General features: G+C 42.5%; 1 protein-coding gene across 1 annotated transcript; it reads left to right on the forward strand.

Moving 5' to 3' along the window:
- The first annotated feature begins 999 nt into the window (after positions 1–999).
- On the forward strand, positions 1,000–8,236 carry ggt5a (gamma-glutamyltransferase 5a). The gene is made up of 12 exons (XM_085787442.1): positions 1,000–1,236; positions 1,496–1,623; positions 1,805–1,900; positions 2,685–2,871; positions 2,982–3,142; positions 3,380–3,526; positions 3,800–3,927; positions 5,300–5,484; positions 5,591–5,682; positions 7,578–7,684; positions 7,867–7,977; positions 8,065–8,236. Exons 1-12 carry the CDS (start codon positions 1,070–1,072, stop codon positions 8,209–8,211), a joined length of 1,656 nt encoding a protein of 551 aa, XP_085643568.1. The 5' UTR covers positions 1,000–1,069; the 3' UTR covers positions 8,212–8,236.
- Positions 8,237–10,024: the final 1,788 nt, after the last annotated feature.

A 10,024-nucleotide genomic window follows, 5' to 3' on the forward strand; every position in this document is an offset into this window, starting at 1 on the left:
GTTTTGAAATTCATTTTTAGACGCCTGCCAAGGTATTTTATTTTACTTTGAAGGCAAAATTGGCTGATATCCGGTACTGCTCTGATCACTTTCTGTTGACTTGACACAGCTGAAAGCCTCCTTCCGTATGTCTCTGGCTCGCCCATCGACTACTGGTTGATACAATTGCAGACAGCATTTCCCAATATGCATTGCGCCTCGTCAGGATTTTTCGCCCGCAGCGCTCCTAGAGCAGAAACTTGATGGTGATAGTTTAGGACAAAATAGCTACGGCAGCGCGGTTAACTAATTGTCCTAGAAGAGTCCAACTGCAAGATCACACCACCCCCACCCTAACCCCTCCCCATAGCTGATAGGCCTGCCATTTCCTTTCTTACTTTTTTCTTTTTTAACAATAGTCTTGTTTTTGTTGAAGTGTCAAAACCAGATGACAGTGATAATCAGAGCAGACATGCTCTAACAGGTTAACTGACTGTTACACCTGGTCGACACCTGAAAAAATAATCACAGTTTGTTAACACTGAGCCAGGAGACTTTTTGTGTGCCTATTTATTATCAGGTTATTAAAACAACAGAATGAAGACTTGTTGATTTAAGTCGCCACAAATCTGAAGCATGGAAATGAGCCTATAGGCACCGACCAGGCTTAAGGCTTATTTAGGCCAATAACTTCACAGTTGTTTGGAAAAGTCAGTGGACCCAAACACCTGGCGGCCGGCTGCTGCTGAGCTGTGTTTACTGGCTCCTCCAAGGTAACTGCACAAAGCCATAACAGCCATGCAGAGCAACGTGAGCACTAAACACAGGTAGCTAGGTTAACCACCACTGAGGTTTGTTTGAATGTTAAAACTCCTGAACAGATGTGCCGCAACTTTCTTCCCCTCCTCTAGAGCTCCGTGCTGAGGGCGGAGCCAGACTCTCCAGGACACGCCCCTTTCAGATGGGGGCAACTAGACTCCAGATCAGTCAGTCAGTCAGTCAGTTGTAATAGCCTATTTGAGAGGGAATGCTCTATGAAAGTGACATGAAGCTTTAATGATCCCCGCGGAAACATCTGGCTCAGTCATCCATGGCGAGGTCAAAGGCGAGGGTGTACGCCTGCTGCGCGCTCATGCTGCTCTGCCTGGTCGCTGTAATTGTATGTATCGCTGTACTTGTGGGGCACAAGTGTTCAGCTGATACTTTCTCCAAAGCTGCAGTGGCCGCAGACTCTTTGACATGTTCAGAGATTGGACGGTGAGTGACACTTTTCTTGTGGATATACATGGTCTGGATGGTTCTGTCTACCCTTATACTTTTTATTTTATATCAATTTACTTACACATTCAAAACTTTACAAATCAGCTGTTCTCTCTCACTCTGCTGTTATACAACTATCTAACTAACTAAGAAGATTACAGCTTCAATTATATCATGCTTCATTTGCTGGTTGTAACACTTTTCATTACATCTACCAGAATATATGGACAGCATGCTTTTGTATGGAATGTTATAGGGACATCCTCCAAAGAGGGGGCTCCGCGGTAGATGGCGCCATCGCTGCGCTGCTGTGCACCTCCATCATGAACCCACAGAGTATGGGCATTGGAGGGGGGTCCATATTCACAGTGATGGACAGCTCTGGTAACACACACACACACACACACACACACACACACACACACACACACACACACACACACACACACACACACACACACACACACACACACACACCTTTATTAACGCACACACCTTTATTAACGCCTCAGTTACAGCAGCAGCTTCCAGCAGAGCTAAACCATGACATCTCATCTTTTCAAAGGTAAAGTGAAAATCATCAACTCCAGAGAGACTGTACCCAGCAAGTTTAAATCGGACCTGCTCAAGTCGTGTCCCAAGACCTTCCAGCTGATATCAGGTACTGCTCTGACAAAAACCAGTTTTCTTTTTCTGAACCTTGCTTGTTTTTCTTGCTCTGGCTGTTTTGCTGGATTTTAGATGACTGGGTTACCGCACTCAAGGAAGTAGGAGAAAAGCATAAACAATTTTTTGCTCCTCATATCAGTCTCCTTCCTTTTAAAGAATTCAGTGGGCTCACGTTTAGATTATGGCACTTACCATAAATGGACACAACGTTGAAAGATTTGCAGCCGGTCTAGGCTGAAGGTAGCCTACCAGCAGTCCTCTCCAGACATGTAAATATCTTTGACTCTGAGCCAAGACCACACACGCATTAGTCCTCAAAGCTATTAATTCTGGAGCAAAACACGGTAGCACTTATGTCAGACAGGAAGTTTGACCTGCTAGCATGAGAGCATCAGTAGGTCAGCATTTGTTTAATGTACAGCACCAGTCAAATAAGAGCTAAACAGTATGGTCATTATCTTCGGCTTTGCCTATTCAGCTTTTCCACTGAAGGTGGCTCTCAGCAGTTATGTAGCACTAACTGGATTTTGTTTATTTTAATCATCTGTTGAAGTTGTTAAAGTAAAAGGGTTAGGGTTAGGATTAGATCAAGTTCAAGACGGACAAACAGCAAGAAAAAAAACATAGGCTACCTGATATGCATGAATTCCACACAAAAAACAACCTTTATACACATAAACAGGCCCAACATGAATTAGATTATGAAAGGGAATGAAAGAAAAGCAATATATTAGTATTTCACTAACAGGACTTATCCATGTTGTTCATCTATTCAGGTAGCCAGTGGATTGGAGTCCCAGGGGAAATTCGAGGTTATGAACAGGCCCACAAGCTTTATGGGAAGTTGCCATGGGCGACCCTCTTCCAGCCAACCATCAAACTGGCCAGAGAAGGTTTTCCTATCCCTCCAATCCAAGGGCGATACCTGGCGTACATCGATACGAACCAGACCCAGCCACTACGGTAGTTTAAACACCCACTAAAACTATATGTATGACTGGCACAGAATGAAACATTTCACCTTTCTACATCTGAGTCATTTTCTCTCTCACTGCACTGCACTGGCTCTTCAGGAAATTGTATTCAGACAAGGACGGGAAGCTGCTGAAAACTGGTGATATAGTGAAGTTTGAGAAACTGGCCGACACTTTGGAAAAGATTGCTAAAGACGGGGCAGACGCCTTCTACACTGGAAGAATAGCAGAGGATTTAATCCGTGACATACAGGAGGCAGGTATTGTGAGACGGGTTTCATCATACTCTCTTTCCGGGCTATTTTCTATCTCTGCCTGGCACGCTGATCTAATTACAAATGAACAAATCAATTGGGTCTGTAAAGCACTGCAGTGATCACTCACAGACTGCGGTGCAAGCTGCCTGCATCCATTGAAAGTCATGATTATGTGGAGCTCAGATGCTTTTTCTTCCGTTTTGCTGAGCAGAACCGTTTGTTTTGGCTGTGTGTGCTCAGGAGGAACACTCACGGTGCAGGACCTGGCGTCATACAGAGTCACGCTGACTGATGCGTGGGCTGTTCCTCTGGGAGAGTACCAGATGTACATCCCCCCCCCCCCTGCAGGCGGCGTCTTCCTCAGCCTCGTCCTCAACATCATGAAAGGTTGCAGCTGGAACACACACACACACACACACACACACACTGCAGAGCTGCTCAGCGACAATCTCAAATTACACAATAAACCTCGGTGGTGGTGTAGATCCAGTCAAATGAATGATTTCACTGGTTATTACATGTAAGAGTTGTCTACTGAATGGTGATGTGTATATGTTTTCTTGTTTGGTGCCAGAAAAGGATCAGGACCATTTTTAGAAGCAGAATTCACTTAACCTATATAGACAAGCAAAGAAATGAAACCATGTATTTTTTCCACAGGATATGGACTGAATTCAGCATCTCTGACAGGTGAACAGAAGACTCTGGCTTATCATCGCTACGTTGAAGCTTTGAAGTTTGCCAATGGACTGAAGAAGCACACCCACCCACAGTACAGCTCAGAAGATGTAAGAATCAAAAACTCCCTCACTTAACCTTCGTCTTGTTATAGCTTTCTGCTACCATTCGGGTCAGTTTTGACCCATGTTTTAAATCAGCTGTAAAATACACTAAACATTTATTTTTTCATCCAATTTGATTTTATTCTCTTGGTTACATTGTTAGGTTTCTTTATCCATGAAAATTTTGGTTTTAATATTTTTGGTGTGGGCCCCTGGGCCTGTTTTGTCAGTAACCCCTTGTCTTCAATGTAACCTTCCTCTTGTCAGCTTTCTGCTGCCATCTCTTGTGTCAGGGTCGGTTCTGACCCGAGTCTTAAATCAGCTGTAAAACACACTAAAAGTAATTATTTATCATCCCATTTGTTTCCCATCTCTCGGTTACATTGTTAGGTTTCCTTATCCATGAAAAGGTTGGTTTAGCACTTCTGATTTCAGTTTTAACTCTAATTATTGTTCTTATCGTTATAACCGGGTCAAAATTGACCCGAACACCACAAATGTCAGAATTTTAACCAGAGCATTTTAGAAATTTGTGAATTTTTTTTTTGTTTTATTTTGTTCCTGACAAGGTCAAAAAGCCTTGATGCTATAAACAAATGTATGTGGTACTTATGCATTTAAAACCTGACCCGGACACCAGAGGAAGGTTAAGTCAAAGTAAGCAGTCGACGAAGGGTATGAATATCAAAAGTAAATCCACATACTGGAGGTTTATATGTGTTTTATGCTTTGTATAAAACAACACCAGAGTAAGACATCAAAATATATAAAAGAATGAATGCTCTCAAGTAAAAGTAGTTCAAGGTACAATGTGTCCCTCTGCAGCATAAAGCTGCATGAATTGTAAAGACTCAGGGGAAGTAAAAATACATCAACATCATACTCAAGTACAGCTCTTGAGTAAATGCTTTTAGTCTCTTCCCACTGTTGGTAATAATGAAGTCAAGTCGAAGAACTGTTCAGTGTTTAATCCACAGTCCCAGTGAAGCAGGACTGGTGCATCCCTGTCAATCAACACACACAGTAACAGTCCTTATGAGCACACACACTTCCAAGAGATCCATCCACATCCAAGAGACATGTCTGCATCATGTTATGTTGTGTGTCTCATTCCCTTGGAGTGGGGCAAGGTGCAAGTGTAGATTCATATGTCAGGTCAGAAACATCAATGACATGGGTAGGTAACTGAGCAGTGGCTTGTTGTTGCTGTCTGTTAGGGTTCATTTGCTGTGATGCTGTTTTAAGACAATAGCTGAAAAACGAGGAGACTGATGTGTAAGTTCTGTTTCAAATTTAGTTTTGGTCTGGAAATATTATGGTAATTTTCCCTTTGAAATCTGTGTTTATTGTGGTTTTCAATACTCGGCACTCCTTGCAGATGGTGAGGAAATTCACAGAGGACAGCTTTGCCAATCACATACGGAGCCTGATCAGTAGTGACAAGGCTCATGATCCCAGCTTCTACAACATCACCCCGTATCTGGACAGCATGGGCACCACGCACGTGTCTGTGCTGGCTGAGGATGGATCTGCTGTGTCTGTCACCAGCACCATCAACCACATGTCAGTATCTGAAAAACGTGTGACAAACACACGGTCCAATGTTATTGCTGGTTTTGAAATTTGAATGGCGTCACTGTCCACTTCATTTAATGAGTTTCCTTCACAGATTTGGCTCCAAGGTCTTCTCTCCGAGCACCGGGGTCGTCCTCAACAACGAGCTGTCTGACTTCTGTGGAAGAGTTGATAACATCTCTCCTGGTAATCGCATCAGCATGACTCATGACTTCCACTGAATATTTTCATTAGACTTTCTTTCACAGCGAGCTGCAGAAGGCTGAGTATCTGTCTTACTGTATCTCAGAATTCACAGCAGATATTGTCCATAATGTTTTGGGCTGATGACAAAGTTATAAAAAATCAGCACTTGCTCCTGCACTCACTTGAAGCTCTTTTATTGTTAGGTCAACGTTTTGGTCAATTGACCTTCATCAGGACCTGTTTTATTTGTTTTATTTGTTCGAATCCCCATTAGCTGCGTTCTAGAGCACTGCTAGTCTTCCTAGGGTCCACATTTAAAACCGGTATAACATACATCTACAATCACAACACAAAAAACTAAGACAAGACAAGTCAACAAAAACTTACATTAAATCTGCACAATTGGATTGTCATCTACATCAAAGAACATACGATACTCCAATATACAGTGGTTATAAAATAAAATAAAAGGGTAACACAAATGAAAATGACAACAAGAAACCCTACGACCCTACATAAAACCCTTTGTGTGTATGATTGTGTTTATGTGTGTGTGTGCAAGTGTATGTGTGCGTATGTTATTTTACAGATATGAAATTCCAAGATATTTTTTTATTTGCTTTTTGATGTTAGTTTGTGTGTGAGTTTAGTTATTGGCAGTGGTGAGGAGTTCCATGCTTTCATTGATCTGTATTCTATTGTGTCCTGCTTCAAAAAGTTGGTGTTTGGTTTAGGAAGCATGAACCAGCTTTGTGTTGCCTGTCTGGTGGCATATGTGTATGAATCATGATTGTGTTTTAGCTGATTGTATTGGTGTAAAGGTGTTTTAAACTGTAATGTTTTCCATATTGAGAAAAGTAATGCAGCATTGACTCTGTCCTCTACTCTTAACCATTGTAGACAGGAATGCAAAGTTATATAGACATATATTATTTTACGTCCAGACATCCCAAAGCCTGTCGGTATGTAGTGACATTTACACTGGGTTCCAGAGACCACTTTCCCAGAATGGGGAGATACACATGTTTAAATAAGAAAACCATCCATCCATTCATTTGCTCTACTGCTTGTAACCTGTGCAGGGTTGTGGGAGCCAATCACAGCTGACATAATGCAACAGCTTGGTACACCCAGAACAGGTCAACGCTCTAATACAGGGCTGACATATATAGACAATATTCACAGTCCTTCACATACCTATTGGCAATGTAGTGTGTCACCAATCAACCTGGGACCGTGGGAGTGTAGCCGATGTCAGTCTGGCCCTCTGCGTTGTGACTGCCCCAGGTGGGGTTCCAACCCTGGTCTCCTGATGCGATGCAAACCGTTTTGCCAAGAGCTCAATGAGCGCTTGGCAGCCGGTCTGCACCTCCTTTTTATGGGTGAGTGAGTGCACCTCCGTTACAGGAGGAACCTAGAGAGAACCCAGACAGGCTCCAGGCCTGTGCCGTCTTGAGAAAACAGATTTTGGCATTTATAAATGTTATCTGCAGTCCTGTTAATTTAGTGTAAGTATACTTAATAAATGTGGTTTAATTGTAGAAATTATCTAAGATAAATAGTTGCAGTAGTCTGGTTTTGACTTTCATTTGTCCATGAGGCAGTTGGTTGAGCTTTCGCCCAGTTTTGTTAAACACATGCATCATATTCAGAGAAGATTTTTATAGAGAGGCTGAAGGATGAATCCACGTCGCATCAGCATTCACTGCTGTCAGGTGTCAGCTGTTGAACAAAAGGTAAAGTCACATATGAGGGTTGAATAACGTCCTTCACCCTTTGTTATTCAAAGGCACTCTGCTGATTGCATTTATAATCATTCTCTTGTTCCTCTCACACTGATGAGACTCAATTGTAGCCGTCTGTCTTGTCAGTCAAGGCGTTTGTTGTGTCCACAGGGGAGCAGCCTCCCTCCTCCATGTCCCCCGCTGTGCTCAAGTCTCAGTCAAAGACGCTGGTGATTGGATCGACTGGCGGGAGCATGATCACGACTGGGATTGCCTCGGTAACGTGTCCATGGCAATCACACTAAGTGCCATTAAGATAAATTGCAGCAGACTAATGCCCCTTACTCTTGTCATAGCAAGAGCTGTCTTCACAAGTGTCTTCAGCATGTCTATAATCCATTCTGTAATAATCACTTTCCCATCTGGCAGATGACAGTGCATTGTTCCGTTTCTCCTCCAGGCACTCATGAACCACCTTTGGTTTGGAAAAAGCCTCAAGGAAGCGATCGCTGCTCCCGTCGTTTTTGTCGACTCCCAAAACGCTGTGAAGTTTGAAGCCAACTTTGACGAGGTAAAGACTCTTGGTGTTTGGTGGATGAAGCAACGTGCGACGCTGTTTTTGCTCCTCCTGAGGCTCCCTCTCCTGTTGTCCCTGCAGAATGTAATCAAGGCCCTGAAAGCTTTGGGACATGATCAACAAGCAGCGAGCCGTTTCTACAACGTGGTCCAGGCTGTGGAGCGGGAGGACGGCTGTATCTGTGCAGTGTCTGATGCCAGGAAACTGGGCCAAGCGGCCGGTTACTGAGACCAGTGATGAGAGTCAGTGATGCTGGTGACTGCAGGGTGAGCCTGAAGGTTACAGGGACCTTCCAAGGCTGCGACAGGTGTTTGTGTCCAACACAGTGAATAACAGGCTTCTTACAGCAACATGTAGCAGTCAAACACGTGGCCTCTGACTTCTTACTGCTGCTCTTACCTGTATTGTATCTGACCTCCTGTGACTCTTCTGCTCAGATCGTTTATGCACATTGTTTTCTCATGACATTTCTGACATGGTATAGTTATAGAACAGGCGACAAATCCTAATCGGTTCATTTACTTCATTTCTTACCTGATCCATGTTAATAACCGAGACATGAACTACATAGCAGGCTATTTTAGACTGTCTCATTGTGTTGATAACAGAAGAGGTTACAAGAGTCACGTGACTTGACTCAAATCACTCATACATAACAAATGTGGACACTTGAGACTTGCTTGTGTAACAATGATAAAAAAACTGGACTTGATGTTCATTTGGTATCTGTGACATGACTTGACATGACTTTCAGGATTAGGGGTGAGATGTTCTGTATTATTTTAATTGTGAAACATGGTCGGGTGATTTCTACTGCGATGCCCATGAACCTGACAACCTACTGAGACGTGGCAGACCCGCTGAGGCCAACACACAAAGCAGCTCTGATGGGAGGAGCTAAGTCCAAAAATAGGATTGCAAGAGAAACAAGAACATGGCACAATGCAGGTTTTTACATAGACATGTATAGTTTTACCGATTTGAATGTCACAGAGTAGAACACATACCTTTGCCAAGGCCAAACAACCCTAGTGATAATTATAATAAAATAATAATTCTGTATCTGTATCTGTCCCCTCACAAGATCTGCACCAACATTTAATGCATGCTCTGTCAGCTCATGCCCCACCATCCAGCAAATTTGGTGCAAATTTGTTCGGAACATTTTGTATAACCCTGCTGAAAAATAAACAGACACAGATGAGAACATAACCTCCCTTGGCTGAGGTAATAATACCGGTAATAAGACTAATAATAATAATTGCAGCAGTGGGTGGTCACAGTCGCAGATCTAGACTGCCACAAAATGTCAAATATTAGAAAGTTATACGCAGCTGCACCAGTTTTTAAGAAGTTTTTTTTAATTATTAATGTTGAAAATATAATAAAACTTTTCTTGACCAATGTCCTGAACTGACTTCACCAACCTTGACTTGTGACTCACCTGAGACCTGCACACGTGTGACTAACCCTAACCCACCTCTGGTTAATAACTTATTCATATCTGGCATTATGTTGTATTCACACTGTCATGTGCCATATGCTACAGTGAGTAATATGAAACAACTGAAAAGCTGCTTCTCAGTATGAAAACAGCATGTTAATTGTCCACACTTTGATGGGTAGTTATCACAAATGAACTAAAATGTGTTTGTTAAGATATGACTTTATAGTATATATCGAATATATATTTGTGAATCTTAAAAAGTGCCAATCTTAAGTTGTATTTACTGAGCACAGTGAGAAAAAGAGCTTGAAGTTCACTTGGAGTTTAATACATCGAGGATTAAAAAGAGCTGTAATTAACGAGAGGATGACAGAAGTCCTGTTTGTAATCTGACAAACAAGCAATAAGGGCAAGTGCTTTTTTTTTCCCGGATGCACCAAAATGGCCTCAGATGGCTGTTCAGTCCCTTTAACCCGAGGTCACAGCCATTGAAATCTGTTCTGTGGATCTGTTTCTTTGTGCCATAATGTATTCTGAACAACGTGCGTGACTTCTCTGTGCTGTTTTCCATAAATTATTTTTCATTTCTGTGAC

This window comes from Trachurus japonicus, chromosome 9, assembly GCF_045865225.1.
Source record: "Trachurus japonicus isolate A0001 chromosome 9, Traja_1.0".
Lineage (NCBI taxonomy): Eukaryota > Metazoa > Chordata > Actinopteri > Carangiformes > Carangidae > Trachurus > Trachurus japonicus.

What these genes read in the sequence shown, in the direction of transcription:
- ggt5a (XM_085787442.1), top strand. Translation starts at nt 1,070, where the DNA reads ATGGCGAGGTCAAAGGCGAGGGTGTACGCCTGCTGCGCGCTCATGCTG. An exon ending in AGTTGATAACATCTCTCCTG is followed by an intron (nt 5,683 to 7,577) that starts GTAATCGCATCA and finishes TTGTGTCCACAG; the next exon opens with GGGAGCAGCCTCCCTCCTCC. An exon ending in TCACGACTGGGATTGCCTCG is followed by an intron (nt 7,685 to 7,866) that starts GTAACGTGTCCA and finishes TTTCTCCTCCAG; the next exon opens with GCACTCATGAACCACCTTTG.